General features: G+C 42.6%; 1 protein-coding gene across 1 annotated transcript; it reads right to left on the bottom strand.

Moving 5' to 3' along the window:
- Positions 1 to 527: 527 nt before the first annotated feature.
- On the bottom strand, positions 528 to 27,509 carry Cfap210 (cilia and flagella associated protein 210). Its single transcript, XM_051166667.1, has 9 exons — positions 27,427 to 27,509; positions 24,475 to 24,701; positions 19,988 to 20,161; positions 19,698 to 19,891; positions 14,599 to 14,755; positions 12,401 to 12,540; positions 10,305 to 10,497; positions 5,148 to 5,312; positions 528 to 916 (listed from the first exon to the last, which is right to left on the bottom strand). Exons 1-9 carry the CDS (start codon positions 27,473 to 27,475, stop codon positions 572 to 574), a joined length of 1,644 nt encoding a protein of 547 aa, XP_051022624.1. The 5' UTR covers positions 27,476 to 27,509; the 3' UTR covers positions 528 to 571.
- Between the last annotated feature and the right edge of the window lie 76 nt (positions 27,510 to 27,585).

Below are 27,585 nucleotides of genomic sequence, written 5' to 3'. Positions count from 1 at the left end.
GTGCCAGGGAGATGGAGATAGCCAGATTGCTGGCACTCAACTGGTCAGCTTGCTTGTTGAGCCATTGAGAGATCCAGTTTTCTTTTTCTTTCTTTCTTTTTTTTTTTTTTTTTTTTTTTTTTTTTTTTTTTTTTTTTTCCTTTTCTTTTTTCCGAGACAGGGTTTCTCTGTGTATCCCTGGCTGTCCTGGACTCACTTTGTAGACTTCACTTTATAGGCTGGCCTTGAACTCACTCAATCCACCTGTCTCTGCCTCCGGAGTGCTGAGATTAAAGGCCTGCACCACCATGCCCAGTGAGAGATCCAGTGTTCTTAAAAAACAAACAAAAACTGGAGGGTTGGGGGTGGTGGTGGATGCAGTGTAGGAAATAACACCAAGGCTGTTCTCTGCAATCTACATACGTGCACAGCCTCCTGAGCTTTTGCGTGTACTTAGTGTAAATACTGCAAAGAATCAAATACAGCAACACATTTTATAAAGATGAGTAGTTGCTTTATTATCAGAAATTCCATTACATTTGTAGCTCATACTTGCTACAATAAATTTTATCAAATCATAAAAATAAACTTTTTACCATGTAAAACCTAGCCTTCTCTTTGACTTCTGAAAATCATTGTACTTTGAACCCTGAGAATTATAAAAAGGGAGCTGGACACCAGTGGCATTATTTGCCTGATAGCTCGGTCTTAGCCCACCTCGGCCTACAAAGGGTGGTCCACGCCCGCCGCCCACTCCTTCCTGCGCAGCTTTTACAAGAGGGTAAATGTATTTCTTTGTTGACTTGGATTCAAATTCAATTACTTCTCTGGCATACTTCTGAAATTCTTCCTCCTTCTCAGCTGCAAGGGCTTCAGTAAGTCTCCAGTAATCTAATTCTTCTTCTTTGGATTGTTTTGCATTAAATTTATTTATGGCCTATTGGGAAGAAAAGTAAATTTTAATATTGGTAAAAAACATGTTTAAAATATTTGTAATTTTAAGGTACAGTTGTAATTTCATAAACTCAGTAGTTTACAAATATGCTATAACTCTCATTCTTCTGGGCATCTAAGAATATACTCAAAGTGTAGATTAAACATTTAAATTCATAGCTTTATGTGACACACAGTCAAACAACATACAACGTTACAAACATAAGTAAAATGTAGGCTAGAAACTGGGCAGCTATATATATAGTTATGATTTAATCATTTATGTATGTGATCTTCAGTATGTTAAAAGGCATATACATAATTATTATTCCTGTCTGTTGACATAAAACTAAGCCAGAAGGAAATACCTAAGTTATATGCAACCAATTATATCCTGTTTCCCAGGAATATGAAGCTAGAACAATGAATAATATTAATCTCTGAAAATGTATTCAGAAGTGAGGAAATGAATACACTATAGGCAACCTCCCAAATCCGTTACAAAGCCTTTGTCTTATAATGTCACATTAATTTATATTGGAAGACATATTTTTGTTTTCTTGGTTTTTGGTTTTATTTTTGTTGTTGTTGTTTTTGTTTTTCGAGACAAGGTTTCTCTGTATAGCCTTGGTTGTCCTGGACCAGGCTGGCCTTGAACTCACAGCGATCTGCCTGCCTCTGCCTCCCGAGTGCTGGGATAAAAGGCGTGCACCATCACACCTGGCTTTAGTTACTTTTCTATTACTGTAAAGTAACACCATGGCCAAAGCATTTACAGAATAAAGAATTTATTGGGGACTTATGCCCCATTACGTCTGAGAACATGACAGCAGCAGGCAGAAGGGACACTGGTGCGGTAGCTGAGCACTTGCATCAGGTCCACAAGCATGAGGGGGGAAAAAAAGAGCTAAGTGGGGATGGTATGGGCGTCAGTGGCTCAGTCAGTCAAGCACATGTCTTTCTTCAGAAGACCAGGGTTTGATTCCCAGTACCCACACCAGGTAGCTCCCAATTGTCTGCAACTTCAGCTCCAGGGCACAAAAGTAAACAATAGAAATATTTTTTAAAATCCCACCTGCAGCGGTACACCTCCAACAAGGGCATACCAACTAATCCTTAAACAGCACCACCATCTGGGGACCAAGTTCAAACATGTGGAGCCTAGGGGAGCCAGTCTTGTTTGAACCACCACAGTGTGTTACTGGTAAGAGAAACTAATTTCTACTTGAGATTAGGAGCAGGAGAACAATGGCACTTCTTGTACTGTACTGTACTGTGCTGTCTTGAATCAGTTTAATAAAACCACAGAATTAGCATGCAGATTGAAGAAAGAATTACAAGTGTCTTTATTCACAGATAACATGATCACATAGGTAAAAAGGTAAAGTTACAGAAAAGCTAATAGGCTGCAGGATACAAATCAATGCACAAAATCAGCTGTGCCTCCATATTGCAAACAAGTGGTATGAATATGGAATATAAGCCAACTTCACTGACAGGGACATTTAAGAAGTACAGCCAGGCATGGCAGCTCACAGCTGGAAACACCAGCACTCAGGAGCGTCACACGTGTGAGGCAAACCTTAGTTACATAGTGAGAGCCTGTTTCAAACAAGTAAAATGAATGAAAAGTTAAAATACCCATGTACTCCAACCACATACATTATGGTGAAAATTTGAAGACTATGTACTACTTATACATTTGAAGACTCGCTATCATAGTATTCAACTAAATATTCTCAATTCTCCACAAATTAATTTAAATAATGAAATCTTTAAAAAAAATTTTTTCAACAGATGGGGTAGTGTGCACACATTTATGTGTGCAGTCATGTTTGTGTGTGCAAGTATACGTGTGTATACAGGAACCACAGGGCAACCTTGGGTGTCATTCCTTAAGAGCCTTGTTTTATGTGGTGGGGTGTGTCACTGCCCTGGAACTCAGCGAGTAGGCGGTCCCCAATGATCTGCCTATATACAAGCTCATATGAGGGCCTGCATTCAATCTCCAGCACTGCCAAGAAGAAAAGGCTGGGACAAATACATACCCATGTTTTCATCTCCAGCACCACACACACAAAAAAAACATTAACAGGGTAAGTTTTATATTAAGTACATTTTAATGCAATTGGGGGGGGGGTGCGGTTCGAGACAAGGTCTGTTTTAGCCTTGGCTGTCCTGGACTCGCTTTGTGGACCAGGCTGTTCTCAGACTCACAACAATCTGCTGCCTCTGTCTCCCTAGTGCTGGGATTAAAGCCATGCACCACTACACCCGGCTTAACATAATTTTTTAAAGCTTAAAAACTTCAACAGTAGGTGTTGAGGAGATGGCTCAGTCAGTGAAGTGCTCAAGCACATGGAGCCGAATTCTGAGCACCCAGCACGCATGTGAAAACTAAGTGAGGTGCTATGCATCTGTAATCACACTGCAGGGGCAGCAGAGGCAGGAGAATCCCTGGGGCTCAGTGGCCAGCCAGTCTAGCCAAACCAGGGAGCTCTGGGTTCAATGTGAGACCTTCTTTCTCTCTTAAAAAAAAAAAAAAAACAAAAAAACTAGAAGGGCTGGGGAGATGGCCCAGTGGGTAAGAATATGTGGTGTTCTTCCAGGGAACCTGAGTTTGATTCCTAGCACCCATGTTGGGCAGCTCCAAATCTAGGGTACCCTACACCCCGGAGGTAACCTCATCCATGTGGTACACACATACACATACAGGAGAGGAGAGAGACAGAGACAGACAGACAGACAGACAGACAGACAGACAGACAGAGAATATTAAGTAGTAAGGTGGAGAACAATCAAGGAAGAGGCACATGCATGTGCTCATAGTCTCATGCACATGTGCACACACGCCACACACTCTTCAGCAATGAGAAAAAACTTGGACTAAGGAGCTAGCTCAGGCAGTTAGGTGCTTTCTGTGAAAATATGAAAACTGAGTTGGATCCTTAGAATTCATGTAAAATGCTGTGGTTTTTTGTTGTTGTTGTTGTTTTGTTTTGTTTTTCGAGACAAGATTTCTCTGTTATCTTGGCCATCCTGGACTCTCTTTGGAGACCAGGCTGGCCTTGAACTCACAGCGATCCGCCTGCCTCTGCCTCCCAAGTGCTGGGATTAAAGGTGTGCGCCACCAATGCTGTGGTCTTCTAATCCTAGCTGTAGGACAGTAAAGTCAGGTCGCTCCTTGGGACTTGCTAGCCAGCCAGCCTAACGTAATTGCTGAAGCCCGGATTCCACTGAGAGACTCTGTCTCAAACAACGTGAAGGGCTCTGGAGGAAGAAAATCCAAGGCTGGCCTCCAGTCTTGACATGCACATCACCTACACAAACACACATACAACACACACACGCACGCGCACGCACATGCATGCACACACACAGACCCTTCTTCCTGTATATACACAAAAACAACCAATCACCTCTAACAAAACGCCTCTAATCCCAATACCTTGGGAGGCAGAGACAGAGGGATTGCTGTGAGTTTGAGACCAAACTTGGTCTACTAAGTGAGTCCAAGTCAGCCAAGGCTACACAGAGAAACCCTGTCTCGAAAAACAAAACAAAAACAAACAGAAAAGAAAGTAAAGATGGAAGAAGAGTGAAACAAAGGATGAGCGTCAGGGCCTATCCCATACATCTGCGTTTTCCTTAATATTTACTAAGCATAATCTGCACTAAAGAAGGATAAAAATGTGTACAAAGAAAATCAAAACCCTAGAATTGAGAACTATGGGGAGTGGATAAAGTCCTGAGTGACCGGATAGGAGCACAGACACGTCAAGGGCGCCAGTGTGTAGATAGATGTGTGTAAGTGTATGCAAAAACATCCACTTCCTCTTGGAAGTGTATGCAAAAAGCATCCACTTCCTCCTGGACGTTGATAGCCTGAGACTCCTTCCCTATCAGACCTCTTACTGAGAGGAAGTAAACCTGACTCCTTGCTCAGCCGTATACAGTACACTTGTGGAGCTTCCCGGCTGTTGCTGGTGTGTCTCCATCAGAGTGCGTGGCTCAGTCAATACCTGCTATTCTGGATGAATGTCTGCTGTTTCTTATTTCTGATGCCCCCATGAGCCACCATAGCAAAGACTCAGAGCAGAGACTCTAAAGCTAAGTTCATATTTTACTTTGTTTTCACTGTGACACCATAAAGGAAACCACTAAAGAGAAAGAAAACCAAAATAAGCCTGTTACATATTTACTTTTAAAATTCCTAAAGAAGTGGGAATAATTACCATTTGCTGAATGTGAGCATCCTGAATTTCTCGTTGCTCTTTGCTAGCTTTGAGCTTTTTCTCATTTTCAAGCTCCTGGAAGATCTTATCTGCCTCTAAGATAGCCAGCATTTGTTCTTTAGACTCAATTTTTCTTTGTTTTTCTTCTTCCTCTTTATTTTTCATCTAGATGTTTAGTGGCAAATAAAAAAAAAAACAAGTCATTTTTAGCAACCAGATCTCATTGAAAAGGAGTCAAAGTGCGTCAAACAGAGAAGCCAGGGGCCACGTGAGAGCAGGAAGCTGTGCGCGCGCCTGGGGCAGTTTGTTTTGTTCTCTTGAGTATCAGAGACAAACTTAATAAAAATGTAAGGAGAGCATTAAAAACAACACCACACACAGTTGTGTACGGCGATGTGCCTGTAATCCCAGCACCGAAGATAAGGAAACAGACACAGGAAGAGTCTCAGTTCAAGGGAAGCCTGGCCTTCACAGTGAGACTGCGGAAGGAGGGCGGGAGAGCAGGAGGGCGGGGGAGCAGGAGGGCGGGAGAGCAGGAGGGTGGGGGGGAGCAGGAGGGTGGGGGAGCAGGAGGGCGGGAGAGCAGGAGGAAGAACTCAGGACAGAGCAGCAAGGTCTAAAGGTACAGAACATCTGCAATGTTAACAACTAAGTGCGAAATGTTTTTGAGCTATGTGGTTTGAATGTTCGGAGAGACACATAGGGGATGAGGTAGGGGGATCCATTTTCTAAAATTAAGACATAAAAAAATGTATTAAGATAACTTATGTGGCTTCTCTTAAAACATTTAAATAAACATAAAAGGCAATCCTGTCATTTAAGATGGTTCTGAAGAAGAACTTGTTGCTTTGCATCCATAAATAGCTTGATGGGGGGGGGGGAGTAATAGAGATGACTCAGCAGTTAAGAGCAGCCGGTTTGGTCCCCAGCATGCACATAGCGACTCATAACCATCTGTAACTACACTTCTAGGTGATCCAATGCCCTCTTCTGGCTTTCCTGGGCATCAAGCACACTCGTGGTACCCAGATGTACGTGCAGGCAAAACATACACATAAACTAATAAATATAAGTAAATACCTTTAAAAAAACATCTTGAGTTTAACTGATGGTCATACTATCTTCAGTAAAAAAGTAAACATTGTTTTTTCAGCAACCAGAGAACAGTGGGCCACTGGGCAGCAAGGCCTCCAGCTTCTGCAGACCCGAGAGCATTGCTCTCAGAGGTCAGCACAGTGCCAAGCTCCAGCTCAGGGGATGCCCAGGGTCCCCTGAAAGATGGGAGTCTTGGTTCTATGGTCTCTGAGGTCATTAATAGTTACAGAATTCTGATGTCTGAGGTTCCAGTAGTCACTGACGACCTAGAGGCTATGCTGCTGTGATCCCAGAGGTTACTTTGGGTCCATGGCTGTAACCACATCCAATACAGCAGGCAAGCTTCACTGGGTCTGAAGTTTGGTGTCCTGCCTTCCAGCAGGTTCATAGAATCCAAAGGATGACCAACGTTGGTTTTTTCTTTTTAAAGATTTATTTATTATTATGTATACAGTGCTCTGCCTTCATGTACTCCTGCAGGACAGAAGAGGGCACCAGATCACGTTATAGATGGTTGTGAGCCACCATGTGGTTGCTGGGAATTGAACTCAGGACCTCTGGAAGAGCAGCCAGTGCTCTTAATCATGGAGCCATCTCTCCAACCCAAGGTTCTTGTTTTTTAATATTTGAGTGATGAGTTGGGACTGGGGAAACTTGATGTTGACTACTAAATGAGCTGCTGAAGTGAGCCTGTCTTGGCTATGTGACAAGACCAAGGGTACGGCTGCACACTAAGCACCAGGGTGACCAGTTGAGTTAAAACTTTGGTTATCAGGCTGGAGAGAAAAAGTTATGGAAACTGACAAACCTTTACCTAATCTGATAAAAAGAAAGAAGGGAAAGATCAAATTAATAAAACTAGAGGTCAAAAGGTACCATTACAACTGATTTCAATAAAACACAGAACATCAAGCCAGAAGTGGTGGCACATGCTTGTAATCCCAGCACTCGGGAGGCAGAGGCCAGTGGACCTCTGTGAGTTCGAGGCCAACCTGGTCTACAAAGCCAGTCCAGGACAGCAAAGGCTACACAGAGAAACTGTGTCTAAAGAAAAAAGAAAGAAAGAAAACAAAACAAAAGAAAGAAATACATAACATCATTAGAAATAAATATGAAAACTTATACTCTGAAAAGCAGGATAAGCCAGAAGTGGTTCTGAATCATACCAAAATTAAGCCCTGAAGATATCACTTAAATAGACCAATTACAAGCAATGAGATTGAAGCTGCTATTGAAAGCCTCCCCTCAAAGAAAAGCTCCCAGCCAGGTGGAGTCACTGCTGAATTCTATCCAACTTTCAGTGATGACCTTAGACCAATTCATCTTGTTTTGTAAAGTAGAAAGTGAAGGAACACGATCAAATCCACTCTGTGAGGCCAATGTTATCCTGATACCAAAACAAGGTAAAATACTATAAAAGGAAGGAAGGTAGGAAGGTAGACCAACGGAAGGCAATAAAGGACCTCAAAATAAAATGACGAAGGTGGATCCACATAGTTTTTGGCAAAGGAGGCAAAAACATACATTGAAAACCCACAGTCTGTTCTGTAGACAGTGCCAGCAACACCGGGTCTCTACCTACAGAAGAGGAAACTACACTCAAAATGGATCAATGACCTTAAAGGCCAAAACACTGAAATTTCTACAAGAAAATATAGGGACTATGCTTCAATATACTGAGGTAGGCAAGAGATTTTTGACTGGAACTAACCCCAGGATCAAGAGGTGGGACTCCCTGAAAATAAAGGGGTTGTAGAGCAAAGGAAACCATCAGTGTGAGTTAACAGACAGACCCCCGAGTGGGAGTAAGTCTTCATCAGCACACTTCAGACAACGGGCTAATATCTAGAACTTACAAATTGCAGATTAAAAACCAAGGAAACAAAACTACCAATCAACAAAAGCAAATGAACTGAATAGCACCCCACCCCGCACTCCTCATCCCTCCACTCCCACCCCCCACCCCGCCTCTAGGTTGGTTAATAACCTCTGACACCACACGCAGCCTCCAGGTGTGTACCAGTGTGTACCTTTACATCGCATGATGGTGTGCTTCAGCACTGACCCATCATTGTGCTTGCTCCCTCCCTCCTCCTCTCTCTTCCCCCATCTCTCTCTCCTGGTCACTCCTGCTGGTTGTTCTCCCACTGTCTCCCTGCCTGCCCTCCATCTGCCCCTCTGATCTTCTGTCTCCCTCCCCATTCTTTACCCTCCTCTCTCTCATGCTCTCCCACACTGTGTGTCTTCCCTGTCCCATAATGAACTTCCTTGTATCACACCTGTTGCATAGCGTGTAATTTATATATAACAGATACTTTAAAAAAAAAAAAGAAAAAATATAGACATTAGTGTTTTTTAAAGTGTACAATATCCCTAGCTATCAAGAAAATGCAAATTAAAGTGACTCTGAGATATGACCTCACCCCAGTCAGAATGGGTATCATCAACAAACCTGGCAGGACAGGAGAGAGGGGAACCCTTATTCGTTGTTGGTGGGGGTGGGGTGCAAATGAATACAATCACTGTGGGAATCTGTTCAAAACCTTAAAAATAGAAAGACCATATGACCCAGCTTTTCACTTATGGGCAAATAGCCTAAGAATTCCATACCATATCATAGAAATACTTACATCCCCATGTATATAGCTTCTTTATTCACTTCAATAAGAAATTAAAATCAACCCTAGTTTTCCATCAACAGATGAATGGATAATGAAAATGTGTTGTATATATTCAAAAGAAAACTATAATCTGAATATTTCCAAGAAATTGTATAGATTTAAAATGTATAACTTCAGGTGAGGTCACAGAATCTCAGGGGGGAAAACCTTCATGAAGTGAGAATTCTGGAATTTTGGATTCTTTAAAAAACACAAAAATATTATAAGAATATGTTTTTGTTTTAATCCCAGGCGTGGGGATATAGGGCTGGCTGTTTTGGACTGTCCACAGCAGCTGACTGATTTGCCTCATGCTCTAGTAGAGGCATGGTTTTGCCAGCTGCAGATACTTTCTGTGATTGTATGACATTTGGGATTCTGGGAACTTTTCAGGGGGTATATGAATGCCAGGGCCCTGACAGATGCCTTTATCCCAGCTCTCAGGAGGCAAAGGCAGGTGATGAGCGTGAGCCATGAAAGGGGACATAAAGCCAGCTGTGTATCTAGTTCTCACTCTCCTGGATTTTCACTTTTTGTGGAGGACAAGAGCATTCAAATACATTGAACAGTCAAAATACAAAGCCCAGTGTGGAGCTGCACATCCTCTCTTCAGTGGCCATTCTAACTGTACACTCATCAGGGTGTGTAGAATGTGAGTCTAGCCATTTCAGTGGAAGACTGATTGATTGGCTGGCTGATTGATTTGGTTTTGTTTTTCAAGATAGGGTTTCTCTATGTAGCCTTGGCTGTCCTGGACTCCTTCTATAGACCAGGCTGGCCTCGAATTCAAAGATCTGCCTGTCTGCCTCCCTTGTGCTGGGATCAAAGGTGTGCACCACCACATCTGGCTTTCAATGTAGATTTTTTTTTTTTTTTGCAAGGTTTTTGTTTAGTTTGGGTTTTTGTTTTTGTTTTTGTTTTCTTTTTCCAGACAGGGTTTCTTTGTGTAGCCCTGGCTGTCTTGGACTCACTCTGTAGACCAGGCTGGCTCAAACTCACAAAGATCCACCTGCCTCTGCCTCCCCATGTGCTGGAATTAAAGGCGTGAGCCAACACACCTGGGTAAGTTTTTCTATAATAAAGTTTATAAACAAACAAAAAAAAAGTGTTTGTTTCAAACAGGGCTGGAGAGATGGCTCAGAGGTGAAGAGCACTGGATGCCCTTCCAAAGGTCCTGAGTTCAATTCCAAGCAACCACATGGTGGCTCACAACCATCTACAATGAGATCTGATGCCCTCTTCTGGCCTGCAGATGCACATGCATATAGAGCATTTATACATAAAATAAAGGATAGAAGATGATTTGCACACTGTTTTCAAATCTGTTAGTTTTGACAGAGAGGCAAAGAGGTAGTAGCCACAGCAGGAGAGTCAACTCTATGCACTGTGACTGAATGTTTACCACGGTGGCTCTATGATCCGCAATGGCTTTCAACTCTGCTTGAGTCTTTTCATATTTTTCTTTCTCTCTTCTCTCCAGCTCAGCCTCAGTTTCAGCAATATCTCTAGCAATAATCAAATCTTCAGTATCAAGTTTCTCTTTCATTAGTTCACTTAGGAAGTTATTTATTCTTTCTCTCCGTTCTTCCATTAGCCTATAACAGAACAGTCACATTTGCCAAATCATCCTGAACAGCTCTGTAGTAGAGTTAAAATACTTTCATTAGGGAATTGAGATACATTTGTCTACAAAACTAAAAAGAAATCTTTGGCTCCCTTTATATATGATTATATCAAGTGAAAATTAATTTGTCATGGAGGCAGAGGCAGGTGAATCACTGAGTTTGAGCCCAGCCTAGTCTACAAAGTGAGTCCAAGACAGCCAAGGCTACACAGTAAAACGTTGTCTCAAAAAACTAAAAAAAAAAAAAAAGTATTATTTATTTTATCTCATGTTTTCAGAGGTGTCACTTGATTGTGGAGGGAAGAGAACGGCAGAACAGGACAGAAAATTGGCAGCCAGGAAGAAGAACAAAGAGAGAACAGGGGCCACGCATGGTGGTGCACACCGTCAATCCCAGAACTCCAGAGGCAGAGGCAGGCACATCTATGAGTTTGAGGCCAGCCTGGTCTATAGAATGAGCTCCAGCATAGCCAAGGCTACACAGAGAGGCCCTGTCTAAAAAGGGCCTAAGAAGAAAAAGAAGCAGAAAGGCTAGCAGAAGAGCTAGCCTCAAGGGCACACCTCCAGTACCATACTTCTTTCAGTTAAGCTCCACCTCCCCCACCTCTCAGAACTGGCATCACTTCCCTGGCGGATGCGGATGCGGTGTCAGCTCTCAGCTCTCTCCAGCATGCATTCCCGCCCCAAAGCAGTCATGCCAACTGACTACGAACTGAAGCCTCCGAATCTGTGAGCCAAAATGAAAAACCCTCTTTCTTTTTAAGCTGAAGGTGTTTCTTACAATTTGGAAAGTTAACTAACAAAGTGCAATTTTCCTTTAGTTTTCACATTTTATTTTGGGGTTTTATGCAATTTTAACTGAAGTAATCTTGAAAACCTTTAATGGGAAGGGGATACTTACTAAGGGTCCAAGGGTTTAGGCCATGGTGGCTCCTTTAATCCCAGCACTTGGTAGGCAGAGGCAGGGGGATCTCGGGGAGTTAGAGGGCAACCTGGCCTACATAGTGAGTTCCAGGACAGCCAGGGTCATATAGAAAGACCTTGTTTCAAAAAATAAAAATAAAAAAGTAAACACCCAAGACACTGGTGAGGCACACATTTGGGCTCATCTATTACGGCATTCTCAGCGAGGACTAATTGAGAGGGAAGGCCCATCCTCAACATGGGGCAGCACCATCCCACGGGCTGGGGGCGTGGATGGAAGAGCGAGCGGAACAGAGAAAATGAGCTGAGCTGAGCCTGTGCATCTCTCTCCGCTTTATGGTCCAAGTCAGTCTGCACAGTCCCATGCTGCTGCCTGCACAGCTGTGAGCAGCTCTGGCCACCATGCCTTTTTACTATAATGGGTTATTTATACCCCACAACTGTGAGCCAAAATACGCTCTCCTCATTCAGTTGTTTCAGGTACAGCAATGAGAAAAGGAAATGTATAAACTGGTGGCTTATAGCGCCTCCTCCAGCTCAGCGCTCTCTCTCCTACAGCATACCAGTGTTGTCAGCCATCTACCATAGAGAATTCCGGAATACTCCAGGGGTACACCTCAACTTTCATGCCCCAAACTGAAACTATTGCATCACTAAATGTCCTAGTCATCTATGAGTCACTGAGAAGCAACCTCAGAGAGCACTTTAGTAATCATGTTATGCCAAAGCCTCCCTGTGGGACCAGACAGATGGCTCAGCAGTTCAGAGCATGTACTGCTCCTGCAGAAGACCCAGGTTAGATCCCAGCACCATGACGGATTAAAACAACCCACAACCCCAATTCCAAGGAATGCAACAAGCACACATGGATTCATGCACACATATGCACACAGGCAAAACACTCATATTTATAAGGTAAATAAGTCTAAAAGATTATTTTTCAATCCTACCTGTTTATTTCAGCTTCTTTGTCTTTCCTCATTTGTATAAGACGTTTTTTGGCTTTGATAAACTTTCTAATCTTTTCATCTTCCTCCTCTTGCTGCTGCTGTTCTACAGCTCGGATGATGTTTTTATCACGCATATTGTCCTTAAGGAAATAAGTATGTATTATCCAAAACTGTCTTTCAACATATATACCAAGAAGTTGTCAAGCTGGGCATGGTAGCACATGCCTTTAATCCCAACACTCAAAGCAGAGGCAGGTGGATCACTGTGAGTTCAAGGCCAGCCTGGGCAGCAAGCAGGCCTAGGAAACAAGAAGTCCTAAAGGATAGGAGTGGGTGGTGGTCTCCATAGATAAACTCTAAGAAAAACAGAAGTAGCTAATTATTATTCAGTAAAATATTGAAAATTAGCATCCACATTCATTTGGCAGAAGTTATTGAATATAGGAAAAAGCCCATGTCATCAAAATAAAATTGTAAAAAGGTAAAAAGTTTAGTTACTAAACAAATGAAAATCAAGGTAGAAAAGCAACCATTTGTAATACTGGACAACATGATGGACTCCTGTGATCTGTGTGGTAGGGGGAGAGGACTACGGCAGGAGAATCACCAATAAGAGGCCAGTTAGAGTTGCATAGGGAGACCCTGTCCTAAAATGAGAGTGAACATTCATGTAATGAAAGCACTGGAGCCATGGGACATAGCTTGGATCCGCAGAGGCAGCTACTTACACAATCCTGATAACGACCAAGTGTGATAACTGTTGGAAGGGTAAGATGAGAAATTCATTACATAGGAAGTGAGCCAAACCTTCCACAACCAGGACAAAGAGGCAAATAATGGCTGAAACTAATTAGTCAGACTGGCATCATTGGGATCCTAAACAATAAAAACTAAATACAGGGACTAGCAAGATGGCTCTTGGAGGCAGGGTACTTGAGCCTTATCTCACATGGTAGAGGGAGGCTCTACGCAGCAAAGGAGCAATGAAGCATCTCTCCTTTTCCACATCTTATAGTGCTTATGTTTTAACTTTGCAGCAGGAATATTACTTTTTAAAAAAAATATTTATTATGTATACAGTGCTCTGCCTGAACACATACCTGCAGGACAGAACAGGGTATCAGATCACATTATAGATGGTTGTGAGCCACTGTGTGGCTGCTGGGAATTGAACTCAGGACCTCTGGAGGAGCCATCAGTGCCCTTAACCTCTGAGCCATCTCTCCAGCCCAGGAATATTACTTTTTAAAAAACTGTTGGGGTTAAAGAGATGACTCAGTGGTTAACAGCACTGGCTGCTCTTGCAGAAGATCCAGGTTCAATTCCCAGCACGCACGTGGCGGCTCACACCCATTTGAACTCCAGTTCCAGTGGATCCAACCCCTTCTTTCTGTATCTCTACAGGCACAACACAAATGTGCTGCATGGAAATCCATGCAGGCAAAACACTCAAATACATAAAATAAAAATAAACCTTTAAAATGTTAAAAAAAAAAAAAAAGAAGAAGAAGAAGAAGAAGAAGAAGAAGAAGAAGAAGAAGAAGAAAAGAAAAAAGAAAAATAGGGCTGGGCGTGGTGGGGAGGCAGAGGCAGGCAGATTGCTGTGAGTTTGAGGCTAGCCTGGTCTACAAAGTGAGTCCAGGACAGCCAAGGCTACACAGGGAAACCCTGTCTCAAAAACCAAACGTTAAAAATATATAGAATCATGAAAGCAAATAAATTGACATCCATTAGCTATCACAGCAGAAATTATACATAAACCACCCCATTCATTCTTAACAACTCTTTTGTTTTTTTGTTTGTCTGTTGTTGTTGTTGTTGTTGTTGTTTTTTTTTTTTTTTTTTTTTTTTGTTTTTTTTTTTAAACAGGGCTTCTCTGTGTAGCCCTGGCTGTCCTGGAACTCACTTTGTAGACCAGGTTGGCCTCAAACTCACAGAGATTTGTCTGCCTGTGCCTTCTGAGTGCTGGGATTAAAAGGTTTCACCACCACTGCCCAGCCACAATTTTTGTTTTAAGGAAATTAATTTCATATAGGAAACTTACTATTTTCATTCCTGCATGAAATCACACCCACACAAAATCAAACTGACTAGTTGGTCCTCTCGGGGCATAGCTGACTGGGTACTTTCCTACCCCAGCGTGTCTTAAGTCAGGAATCTGACTGTGGGGAACTCCCTGACTGGCATTTTCAACTTACAAAAAACAGTTTCCTGCTTTCATCTATCTCTTCCTGTTTCTTGCTTAGCTTTTTTTTCAGTTCTATCTCATACAGCAAATTCTGCCGCTTTATCTCCTCAGCGTCCTTTTCTTCATTTTTCTTTCTGTTTTCTTCTTCCGTTTCATGTTCCTCTATCCTAAAATGAAAGCGTAAGTATAACAGAGAGCAAAGCAAAAGCATAGGTCATATCTTAGGGCGAAGAACCAGCGTCCCCACCCCCTCCCCGCCAACACCACCACCCCCTCCCCCCCCCCACCCCCCCCTCCGGTGACGGGACGCTTCAGGAAGGTCGAAGAGAAAAGAAGACAAAGGGGCAGTGGCAAAACCAATCTGAACAGCCCAGGCTACCCATGTTCACCTGCGTCCAAACCAATCTGAACAGCCCAGGCTACCCATGTTCACCTGCGTCCAAACCCATTTTGCTCTTCCACAGAAGGAGCCCGGCAGCAGAGCCCAGGGCTGCCTTCTGTAGAAAAGACAGCTAGCTGAGTAAGAGGGACGGAGAAGCTCCTGGGCTGCACATTACAGCTAAGGCTTCAAGAGGTTGGGTTTGACAGAAAGCAATGGTCTCTGTACCCAGTGAGCCTCACTGGTTGCTATTCCTCCGGTAAGCTGCAAACACTTGCTGACTCTCAGGGTTCCTGTCTGAGTTCTTCCGGGATAACTGAAGGTCAGCCTCACAGCACAGCCCTGATCTGGAAGGGTTATCTCCAGTATCACCTCTTCAACTCACTTCCAAACCCCAGGAGCTCCCAGCAGCAAGCAGCTTGTAGCAGATTCTGGATCCCTGGGGTCCCTCAACTGGCAGGCACCCATGAGCACACAGCAAGACTGCTCATCCATCTCCCAGGGGACTGCCGCGTGCATCCTCCTCTAATTGTTTTCCTTCTGAACAGGTGGTATGGGGAAGCCAACAATCTAAACAGCCATTCTTTCCTAGGCACGCAATCAAGCAAACATTTCTCCTCCTGGAGTCTTTTTGCATCAAGGATAGGAAAACTCTCGTGGGCCACAGAGGACTACACAGGGAAGCAGGCCAAGAAATTTGGCATGGACACAAAGTAAAGAAGCTTGAGAAGTCAGAGCCCTCTCTCCAGGAGGAACTAAAGAAACCAAGGACTGTGCTGGCCCTAGCTTCCCAGGTTTACGGTGGTCCTAAAGTCAGTTTTCAAAACTGTACTGGCTGACTTTGTTATATTTTATGATTACTAATCATATTGAAGAGGCAGATTCACAATTCAATAAAAGATCTCAAGAATATCAGAAAGAGAAATATCCAATTTTGGAAAGAAAAAAAAAAAAAAAAAAAAACACCTTAGAATGTTTTTAAGGGCCAGGTGTGGTGGTACACGCCTTTAATCCCAGTACTCCGGAGGCAGAGGCATGTGGATCGATGTGGGTTCGAGGCCAGCCTGGTCTACAAAGTGAGGCCAGGACAGCCAGGGCTACAGAGAAACCCTGTCTCGAAGAAAATGTTTTTAAGTTTAGGACAAAACAACAAAATATTGCAGCGTTGGGGCTGGAGAGATGGGCTCAGTGGTTAAGAGCACTTTCTGTGTCAGGCTCACAACCCCTATAACTGCTAGTGCCCTCTTCTGGCCTTTACGAGAATATACCATGTGGCTTATTCACAGAGACACCAATACACATAATATAGGGCTGGTCTTTTTAACCTGATCAAATTGACAGTCAAGATTATCATGAGCAATACTAAAAAACTCCTCTGACGCAATCAGCTCCAGAAAATTAGTAAAAGCAGCCCAGTGTATTGGGTTGAGAAGAACCAAGACTCAAAAGGAGTAGAGTAGTGTGGGTGACTGATGTCTGCTCTAAACCTCAGAGTTGAAAATAAGATACGAGGGCCAGGTGGTGGCGGCGCACGCCTTTAATGCCAGCACTCGGGAGGCAGAGGCAGGCAGATCGCTGTGAGTTCGAGGCCAGTCTGGTCTACAGAGCGAGTCCAGCATAGTCAAGGCTACACAGAGAAACCCTGTCTCAAAAAAGAAAGAAAGGAAAAGAAAAGAAGATACGGATGTTTCTATTTATTTGTTGAACCAGAGGACTGGACATTTCCATCAGCACTCTAAAATTACAATAAGTCAAATTACCCAAATAAGGTAAAAATCTTTACTGACATGCAATTTTAAAAAACTGACTCATTATAAATAACACCAGTGACAACTTTTCATTGGCACAGCAGATGTTTCCCTCACAGACATGCTCAGAGTGCACACTTGCTTTTTGCCCAAAGAGGGAATCAGGTGGTGGGTGCACAGACAGGTTTGACTTCCAGAAGGAAAGTGCATTCGTTTCGAAGCTCAGCCTTGCTTTGCACACACCACCATGATGGCTGACAGCCCCACAGTGTTAAGGAAGGCTGTGCTTATCAAGGGCTAGCTTCTCTTGAGCTCAACCAGACTATAAATAATCCCATAAAAGCAGTGGGGGGTGGGGGTGGGCATGGTGACACATGCCTTCAACTCAGCACACAGAGACAGAAGAGATAGCAGAGAGAGGAGGGGGGAATCTCTGTGAATTTCGGGTCAACCAGGGCTACATAGTGAGGCTTGGTCTTAAAATAAATAAATAAGTAGCTTATTATTACAACAGAAAAGTTTGGTCCTTACAGTGCAATCCAGTAGGCATCAGTACCCTGCTAATTCTATAGCCATCTTACAGTCACTATGTGTAGTGGAAGTTTTGGTTTCTTTAAAACTTCAGGTATATAAACAGGTTTTTGTTTTAATCCCAAGTGTAGGATATGGAGATGCTTTTGGTTTGCCCACAGCTGATAACAGCCTCCTGTGGCTTGGAGAGGGGAGTGTGGTCTTTGCCAGCTGCAGTTAGTTTAATTCTGAGGACTCTGAGGGAGTATAAATATCTGAGTCCAGAGAGAGGAAGGACACAGAGAGAGGGGGGGAGGGAGAAGAGGGAGAGGGAGACGGAGAGAGAGACAGAGACAGAGACGGAGAGGCTTTGAGGAAACAGTAGAATAAGGAAGAAGGCTGCTGCTGGACATCCTGATGACTGAGATTGGAATTGCCCACAAGAACCCAACAACCCTAACCAGCCAGAACTGAGTCTAAAGAGACCTGCATCACCTTTCCTGTCTCACCTTCCTTCTCTGCTACCTAGGGTTGGGGGGTTGGAAGGGAGGTAGAGGCTTAAGGAACCCCAAATAAAATACAGTTTAAAATCTAGTGCATAAAACTATGTGCAAACCCAAATCCATCACCTTTCTCTTCTAAATGGATCCATCTGGACTCATTTTTATGAACAGCACCAATTTTCCAGTTGCCAATGCTGGAGTCCTGGGGACAGTCCTTAGTGCCCCTGTAATCCTTATTCAATTATCTAATACCCAGTTATTGAAGTTCTATTACAATGATGAAACTGCCATGAAGAAACGTACATTAAAGTTGGGGGCAGTAACTAAAAATTGTGATGTGTCAGTCAGAGGGTGGCAGTCCATACCTTTAATCTGTCAGCACTTGAGAGGCAGAGGCAGGTGGATCTCTGTGAGTTTGAGGCCAGGCTAAAATGAGTTCTAGGACTATACAAGGAGAAACTCTTCTTCAAAAGAAAAAAAAAAAAGGAAGAAAGGAAGAAACAAAAAGAGTAATAAGAGTCATATAAACCTCTCTAGATTGAACTGTGTGCTAAGAGAGGCAAGACCTGTCTGAGCTGGTAAAAGGACTATAGATAAAGAACAGGGGAGTAAATTCTGAAGAGAGAAAAAACAGTATATGAAAAGTACTGAGAAAGTTCTTAGGAGACACTCAAGGCTGTGGAAGGTGAGTGTGTCAGAGTGATAAAAAATGGACAAGTGGTAGGAGAGAAGCTCGAGACAAGACGAGGTCAGATTCCTCAAGGCCAAGTAGTCGTTTTACTTTAAATGACTGAAAAGCTACTGAAGCACCAAAAGTAGCAGAATGATCCAATCAACTTTGATTTTAATGGAGTATCACAGGTGATGACTATCAAAGGGGGTTAGGAGAATGATAGTGTGGGGCCAACTAAGAGCTGACACAGTAATCCATGGACTGGATGAGAGTATCTAAGGCTGAGACAATAGCTGTAAATTCAAGACTTGTTCTGGAAGAAAACAAGTCGGGAGGGGGAGACCTGGTGACATCTTTAATCCCAGCACTTGGGAGGCAGAGGCAGGTAGATTGCTGTGAGATCAAGGCCAGCCTAGTCTACAAATCAAGTCGAGGACAGCCAAGGCTACACAGAGAAATTCTGCACGAAAACCTAATAATAATAATAGCCAGGTGTGGTGGCGCATGCCTTTAATCCCAGCACTTGGGAGGCAGAGGTAGGTGGATTGCTGTGAGTTCGAGGCCAGCCTGGTCTACAAAGTGAGTCCAGGACAGCCAAAGCTACACAGAGAAGCCTTGTTGTTATTGATATTATTATTGTTGTTGTTGTTGTTGTTGTTTGACTTGTGGGCATGGGTGTTTTGACTATGTGTGTCTGCACACAATATCCATGTAGTGTCTGAAGAGACTAGAAAAGGGTGTCAGGTCCCCTACAACAGGATGGTTTGTAAGCTTCCATGTGGGTGCTGGGAATCAAACCCAGGTCCTCAGGAAGAGCAGCCAGCTCACCTTTAAATGATGAGCCATCTATATAGTCCTTTGTTTTGTCTTTCTTAAAAGTTTAGTGGGTATGTGTGTACCTGTGTATGCGATTCATGTGGGGTTGTGTACTGGTTAAGGTCAAAGGACAACTTTGTGGAGTTAGTTCTTTTCTTCCAGGGACTGAATTCATGTCAGGCTTGTGTGGCAGATGCCTTTACCCACTGAGCCAGCTCAATATTTCTTTGTTTCGTCTTTTGAGATAGGGTCTTACTATATAGGCCAGACTGGTCTCCAATTCTTAATTTTCCTGCTGCAATCTCCCAAGTGTTGCAGTTCCAAATGTATCACCGTACTTGTCTCTAGTAGTGAGTTTTCTAATCTTTTTGTGTTTTTTTTTTCCTACCATGTATTTTGGTGTCCATTAATTTCAGAATCCAGGGGAAATCTATATCCATCATGAGGAGGACACATAAAAGGTCATTGATGTATACGTACTGTTTCAGATGCTCTTGGGCAAGAGCTATTCTTTCTCGGCGCTGTTTTTGTTCTTTCTCTTGCTCTTCTTTAAAAGCTTTTTCAACATCGAGTTTCACTTGCTCCTCCCATTTCTTATCAGATTTTACCGCGTTCTTTTTGAACTGAATCTGGGCATCGCGCTCTTGCATAACTCTACTGAGAAGAAGTCCTGACTACAAAAAGAATTGCACTATTTAAAGAAAACTATGTCTAAGTATATAAAGAAAAATATTAACTATTCATGTTAAGTAAAGAGAAGCAGACAATACATGGAAGTTTTTCACTCTTTCTGTCTGGTGATACTGATGCTGCTTTGCGTTTTCAATGGCTTTCTTTCTTTCTCCTTGTTTGTATATTTCTTCCTCCAAATCAAGAATTTGTCTTTCAGTCTCAATCTCTTCATCACGCTTTTGCTTGGCTCTAAGTTTCTGTTCTTTCATTCCCTGTGAAAAGACAAAATAATCTCTCTCTTCCTTTTTTCAGGAATCAAACCTAGGGCCCTTATGGTCAAACCCTAACCCCAAAGCAATCTTTGTTTTGAATTTTCAATTTACTTGACTCAAAAGTTAATATCAACATATGATCACTTGAATTGCATTATGAAATTTAACTGTTTGCATAATTCATTAGTAAACATGAACTTACACTTTGAACTATTTTTTAAATTGTATTTTTAAAAAAGATTTATTTATTTATTTTGTATACAATGTTCTGCCTGCACACCAGAAGAGGGCACCAGGTCTCATTACAGATAGTTGTGAGCCACCATGTGGTTGCTGAGAATTGAACTCAGGACCTTTGGAAGAGCAGCCAGTGCTCTTAACCTCTGAACCATCTCTCCAGCCCCTTTATATTGTATTTAGTTAGTTAGTTAATGTGCATAGCTGTTTTCTCTACACATACGTCTGTGCATCACATGCTTGTCTGGTACCTGAGGAGGTCAGAAGAGGTTGTTCGATGCCCTGGGATGTTACAGGACATCGTGAGCTGCCATGTGGATGCTGGGAGCAGTCAGTGCTCTTAACCACTTAGCCATCTCTTCAGTCCTGCACTAATTTTTAATTTAATTTTTTCGGTGGTAGCACATTTACATGATTTGAAATCCAAAGCCATGAATGGGGCTTATTATGAATTTCTCTCTCCAATCCTAAGACCTCACTAAAATTTAAAACTTTTCTATTGGCAAATCATGACAGTGCATGCTTGTAACTCCAGCTACTCTGGAGAAAAAAACAGAGACAGGAGGACCCCTTGAGACTGAGTTTGCGGCTGTGGTGGCCCCATACCTATTCATGTGTTCATTTATTTGAATGCGTAAGCCATGGGGAGCTGCACTATTAGGAGCAGTGGCCTTGTTGGATTGGTGGGGTCTCTCTGGAGGAAGGGTGTCACTGTGGAGGAGGACTTTGAGTCTCGTATGCTCAGGCTACATCCAGTGTGGCACACCATCTCCTTCTGCTGTAGAGCTCTCAGCTCCTTCTCCAGCACCATGTCTGCCTGCCGCTGCCATGCTTCCCGCCATGATGATAATGGACTAAACCTCTGAACTGTGAGCCAGCCACAAATGAATATTTTCCATTAGAAGAGCTGTCATGGTTATGGTGTCTCTTCCCAGCAATAGAAACCCTAAGTAAGACAGAGATCAATCTGGACAGTATAAGGAAATCTCAAAAAGTAAAAATAAATTTAAAAAAAAATTTAAATCTTGTCTTTTAGAGGCTGGAGAGATGACTCAGTGGTTAAGAGCACTGACTGCTCTTCTAGAGGACCCAGGTTCAATTCCCAGCACCCACATGGCAGCTCACAACTGTCTGTAATGGCAGTTCATAACTGTCTGTAACTCCAAGATATGACACCCTTATACAGACATACATGCAGGCAAAACACTAAAAATAAATAAGTTTTTTTTTTAATCTTGTCTTTTAAAAGACAAGGTAGGGGCTGGACAGATAGCTCAGCAGTTAAGAGCACTGATTGTTCTTCCAGAGGATCTGGGTTCAATTCCCAGCATCCACATGGCAGCTTACAACTGTCTGTAATTCCAATTCTAGGGTATCTGACACCCTCACACCAATATACATAAAATAAAATAATTTAAAAGACAAGGTAAGTAAATAAAAATTCAAGATATATAGTAAGAGGAAATTTTGTTTCTTTTTTTGTTTTTTGAGACAGGGTTTCTCTGTGTAGCCTTGGCTGTCCTGGACTCGCTTTGAGGACCAAACTGGCCTTAAACTCGCAGAAATCCTCCTGCCTAAGTACTGGGATTACAGGTGTGTGTCACCATGTCTGGCTGAGGAAATATTTTCAAATACATACATTTTCTTTCAGCCAGGGTCTCATGGAGCCTGGGCTAGCCTTACGCTCACTGCATAGTCAAGGACGCCTTGAGCTTTTCATCCTCCTTCTGCCATCTCCAAGTATTGGGACTGCATGCGTGGACCACCATACCCGGCTTTAAATACTGCTGCAGACTGAGTTCAGGATTTCACTCACTCTAAGCACTCACTCTACCAGCTGTAGTAGATTCTCAGCCCTCTTGTTGTTGGTTGGTTGGTTGGTTTTTAAGGTAGGGTCTTGATATGTTGACCAGGCTAGCCTTGAACTCACTATGTAGTCCAGGCTGCCCTAGAAATCAAGATTTTTCTTCCTTAGCTTCCTGAGCATTTGGATTACAAGGTTATGCCACCACACTTACCGTTACAATATGTTTTTAAAGTTCTCTAATTCAATAACAAGAAAATAGTCTCATCACAGAAATTGAAGTGCTGGAAAACAAGCTCATCAAAAGATGTTTAGCCAATGCTCTAGTGTCTTTTCCATTGCTGTGGTAAAACACATTGGCCAAAAGGTGAGGAAAGGGTTTATTTGGCTTATACTTTCAGGTCATAATCCATAATTGAGAGAATTTATAGCAGGAACTCAAAGTAGGTCCCTGAAGCAGGAGTTATGTTGGAATACCCCCTGGCTTGCTAGGCTCAAGTTCAGAGAATATGGTTCCTTTGACAGTCCAAGACCGCCTGCCTTGGGATGGTGCCACACACAGTAGGCTGGGCCCTCCTACATCAATTATCAATCAAGACAATCCCTCATAGACACACCCACAGACAAACCTGATGAAAACAATTACTCGGTTGAGACTTTTTTTCAAGATCTCTAAGTAGAGGTTGGGGATTTAGCTCAGTGGTAGAGCACTTGCCTAGCAAGCACAAGGCCCTGGGTTTGGCCCTCAGCTCTGGGGGGAAAAAAAGACAAAAATAACAAGATCTCTAAGTAACATAGTATAAATAGTCCAATTAAGGAATACATTTTGTTAAATTTTGGCTATGCCACATTGAGAGTTAATGCTAACTAGGACAGCTGGTGAGATGGCTCATCAAGTAAAGGCACTGCACCCAAGGCTGGCACCCAAGGCTGGCAACAGGCATCCGAAAACCCACATGGTAGAGAGAGAGAGAAAGGACTCCCATGAGTTGTCCATTGGCTCCACATGAGCATGACGCATGCATGCACAAGAACTTTTTGTAAATGATATTTAACATGTGTTATTAGGAAAATTCCAATTCAAGCTGTATGGAAATTTTCACACCCACTACAATGTCTATAAGGAGAAAGGCTGACCCTACCAACTATGGATGAAAATACAGAAGCAACGGAACTATCATCCTGCTGGTGGGAATATAAAACCACAAGTGCTATGTGATTTTCTACAGTTGGGAAATCTCTTAAAAAGTTAATTTTTTAAAAATAATTTAATTTTATTTTATGTGCTTTGGTATAAGGGTGTCAGATCACTTGGAACTGAAGTTACAGACAGTTGTGAGCTGCCATGTGGGTGCTGGGAATTGAACCCGGGTCCTTTGGAAGAGCATACCACTGAGCCATCTCTCCAGCCCCAAAAAGTTAATTTTTTAAAGGTTTGTGTTTGTGTGTGTATGTGTGTGTGTGTATCCATGAGCATGCATGCAGGTATGTATAAATGTGTGCAGAGGTCACAAGAGGCCAGAAGAGGGTGTCAGATCCCATGGAGCTGGTTTTACAGGTGATTGTGAGGTGCTCAATGTGAGTCCTGTACACTGAGTGCAGACCCTCTGAAAGAGCTGTGAGCACTGTTCACTCTTGAGCCATCTCTTAAGACACGCTTTAGCCCTCTAGCAAAGAAAATATACAGTGATCACGAGATTTCATTGTATATATTCATATCAAGATATTTACTCAAGAGAAATACATACAGTGAAACCACGTGATCACTGCATATTTATAATAGTCAAAAGATGATAACCCAGATGTCAACATTTGGTTGATGTCATACCATCAAATAACCAGCTAAATAAACTGCAATGTACTGAACACTGGACTACTACACAGCAATACTCCAGCCCACAATACAAAGAGTGTATATAATATAGAACAGCACGAAAAACTCTCAAGCCAATCCTGTTGGAGAAAGCCTATAATAATAAATAGTAGATGCGTGCTGACCTATATCTAAGGAGGACAGACAAGGAGCTAAACAGCACATTGAAACTTTTACATGGTGAATATGTTCATTATCTTAACTGAAATGATGGTTTTAGAAGAAACATATACATGCCAAATTTTCACAAAATATTTATCTTAATTGGGTTATTTATGATATGTTGCTTGACCTTGAAAACATGTGTCCTTGTATTTATGACATTTTGAATACAAAATAATTTATAAAAGGTTAAGATAGTACTAAATAGCATGTGGCTTCTGAAAGATGGATACTCACTGCGTATGTGTTGGTCCAGTGTTTTACCAGCTCCTGGGACTGGGCATGCTTCTTTGTCTTTGCTGTTCTTTCTGCACGAAGGGCTGCTGCTTCTCTTGTCAACCTGTCAAGGCTGTCGCGAATCCTTTCCCACTCAGCGTGTGGAATTATGGTAACCTGACGCAGATCCACCTTGCTAGGTAGGAGAGGTGGATAGGGAATTTCTTCTTTTTCAGCGTTCTTCATTCCTAGTGCATATAAAAACGTAATTATTAAACCTATTCCAGGAAGAGATCACGTAATTTTTTTTTTTCCTTCAGAAATGCCTGTAGTGGAGTACTATCTGGAAATTGCCTCCAGTGTGTAACTTAAGAACGGCTAAGGGCAACTAGAGAGATGGCTCAGAGGTTAAGAGCACTGGCTGCTCTTCCAAAGGTCCTGAGTTCAATTTCCAGCAACTACATGGTGACTCACAACCATCTATAATGAGATCTGGTGCCCTCTTCTGGCCTGCAGGTGTACATGCAGGCAAAACACTGTATACTTAATAAATAAATAAATAAATAAATATGTACTTGTTTGTTTGTTTGTTTGTTTGTTTGTTTGTTTTTCTCAAGACAGGGTTTCTCTTTGTAACCTTGGCTGTCCTAGACTCACTTTGTAGACCAGACTGGCCTCGAACTCAGAGATCCATAAATAAATCTTAAAAAAAAAAAAAAAAAAAAAACACAACAGCTAAGGGGGAAAAAATACAAGGCTTTATGAAATCAGAAGAAACGGATTGAAACTTCGGTGATTTCCTTGATCTGTAAATCTGGGCAAGACATTTAACTTTGTAGAATCTTGGTGTTAGAGTAGTTAAAAAAAACAAAAAAACAAAAAAACAAAACCTGGGTGAGACCAGACACTCTAGCTGGGTTGGTTCAACCACTTTGACTAAAGGTCCATCCTTGAACTCGTCTTAAGTCATGCTAAGGGGATAGGCAGAATTATCTCTTTAATAAGACCCATTTAACATGAATATTTAAAATATTAAATTTTGACAAGTATGTGCCTCCAAAATCATCATTACGGTTCAAATAGTGGCTCTATCCCTCACCAACACTCCCACATCCTGTCTCTCCTCCCTAAGCCTTATTATGCCACCACTCACCTACTTTTGTTTGTTTCTTGTTTTCGAGACAAGCTCTCTCTGTGTAGCCTTGGCTGTCCTGGACTCACTTTGTAGACCTTGGATGGCCTTGAACTCACATCCATCCACCTGCCTCTGCCTCCCGAGTGCTGGGATTACAGGCATGCGCCACCACGCCTGGCTCATCTACTAGTTTTATGATAGATTTTATTCAAAGTAATTACTTCGTGATTCATTCATGTTGTTATACATGTGATCTTATAGCTTTGTTTTCTTTCCTCAAATCCCTGCCCGTAATGTAGAACCTTATGGGCTGCAGCAACATAATGTGTTAGGTCTGCTCACTCTTCTGAACTGCTCAGAGAAGTCTATTCTTTTATTCTATCTCTCTTCTAAGCGTGCATTCCTTAACACTTTGGACTCGATTTCAGACTTCCTCACGCTTTCTCTAAAGCAGTGTTCTCAACCTGTGGGTCACCATCCCTTTAGGGGTTGCCAGAGGCCATTGGAATACACACGTATTTGCAATACACTTCACAGCAGTAGCGAAATTACAGCCATGAAACAGCAAAGAAAAAAAACTGTATGGTTGGGAGTCACCACGCTATGAGGAACTGTATTAAAGGGTTGCAGCATTAGGAGGGTTGAGAACCCGCTGATCTAAAGCTTCTGTCCTCAGTGCATAGCCGCCTGTCTGCCATGCCTGGCTTCCATGCCAGTTTAACTGACACAGCTCACTCGCTTGCTTGCTTTCCTCCTTGAGGCTGCAATTGAGCTTCTGCAGATTTCTTGCCCTGAAGTTTTTCTTTTAATAAAATTGTTCTTGAGCTTCTGTTTGAGTTCGTTCTTAAATTATTTTATTTATGAGACTAAGAATCCCCAAAGGAGACCTTGATTTCCCCTGTATCATTGGTATCTTCCTCTTTCAGACTGTGTTCAGCAATGACTATACCAACAGGTTGTAATAAAAGCGGTTTCACAGTTAATTGTGCCATTTCATAGGTGCCTCAGCTAGGATTCCAGGTATGTACTGCTGTGCCGGGGAACAGGAACTTATGGGAGATTTCCACCATATTTAAATGACAACACCAAGGCACTATCGGACAAAATGAATCGTAATGACTATTTGTGAAATGTCCTTGTGGGTGAATCAAATTTCCTAATATTCTCACTGACTAGAGTGGGTCTGTCCTGGGGTGGGGGGCGGTTGGCGGTGTTACTGCTAGAGACAAATTTCCAAGAATCTACTAGTTACCACGACAACAGTCAAACTTGTGGTTGGACATTATAAAGTTGTTTTTTTTTTTTTTAGAAGTCCCACTTGCCTACATCTATGGCAAAATCAAATCTTAGGTCACCTTAATTACCTTATATACCATATATTTTTTACACTATCGAAGCATTTGACCTGGGGAAGAGTTTTAACTTTAGCGTGGAAAGAACTGAGATATATCCTTGAGCTTTAGGAAAGACTACGCGGCCGGCCTGAAACAGAAGGCTTTAATAGGTCAATAACACTTCCAAACGGCATTCCAAAATATATTCAAAGAACAACAAATCTTAAGAGGCCCCTGAGTATCTGACCAGCTGACCGTTGGGGGTAAAGCGTCTAACTTTCTGCTTTTTCTGCCCTATTCCTGTAAACTTTCTACTACGCATCCCTAATCCTCTCTCCTTTTTCTACTCATTCACCTAAAGGCCAACCTGCCTAACTTGCAAGGATGCTCACTGGGAATGCTTTCGACTTGGCAAAGCCCATTTCAAAAGGCAAGCCTCACGTGTCACTCTATGCCGGGGTTCTAGAAACAATCCCAGCTCCGGAAAGGGCCAAGGCGGCTCACCTGTGCTTTCCTTCGCCTGTCCGGAGCGCCGACCAAAGCGCACCTGCATCTCTAACAAACTGAGACCCGCGTGCCCTGCCTGACTCGGTGAGAAGAATATTGCCAAGACGACTTCAGCAACAGAATGGTTACTAAGCCGTTTGGTTGTTTAGCAACCAC

The sequence above is a fragment of the Acomys russatus genome, chromosome 24 (assembly GCF_903995435.1).
Source record: "Acomys russatus chromosome 24, mAcoRus1.1, whole genome shotgun sequence".
Lineage (NCBI taxonomy): Eukaryota > Metazoa > Chordata > Mammalia > Rodentia > Muridae > Acomys > Acomys russatus.
This window is presented reverse-complemented; position numbering and strand designations above follow the sequence as displayed.

Excerpts from the sequence above, each read along its gene's own strand:
- Cfap210 (XM_051166667.1), bottom strand. The coding sequence starts at position 27,475 with ATGCAGGTGCGCTTTGGTCGGCGCTCCGGACAGGCGAAGGAAAGCACA. Across the intron at positions 24,702-27,426 it reads ACAGGCGAAGGAAAGCACAG|GAATGAAGAACGCTGAAAAA; the intron begins GTGAGCCGCCTT and ends TATATGCACTAG. Across the intron at positions 20,162-24,474 it reads ACTGGACCAACACATACGCA|GGAATGAAAGAACAGAAACT; the intron begins GTGAGTATCCAT and ends GTCTTTTCACAG.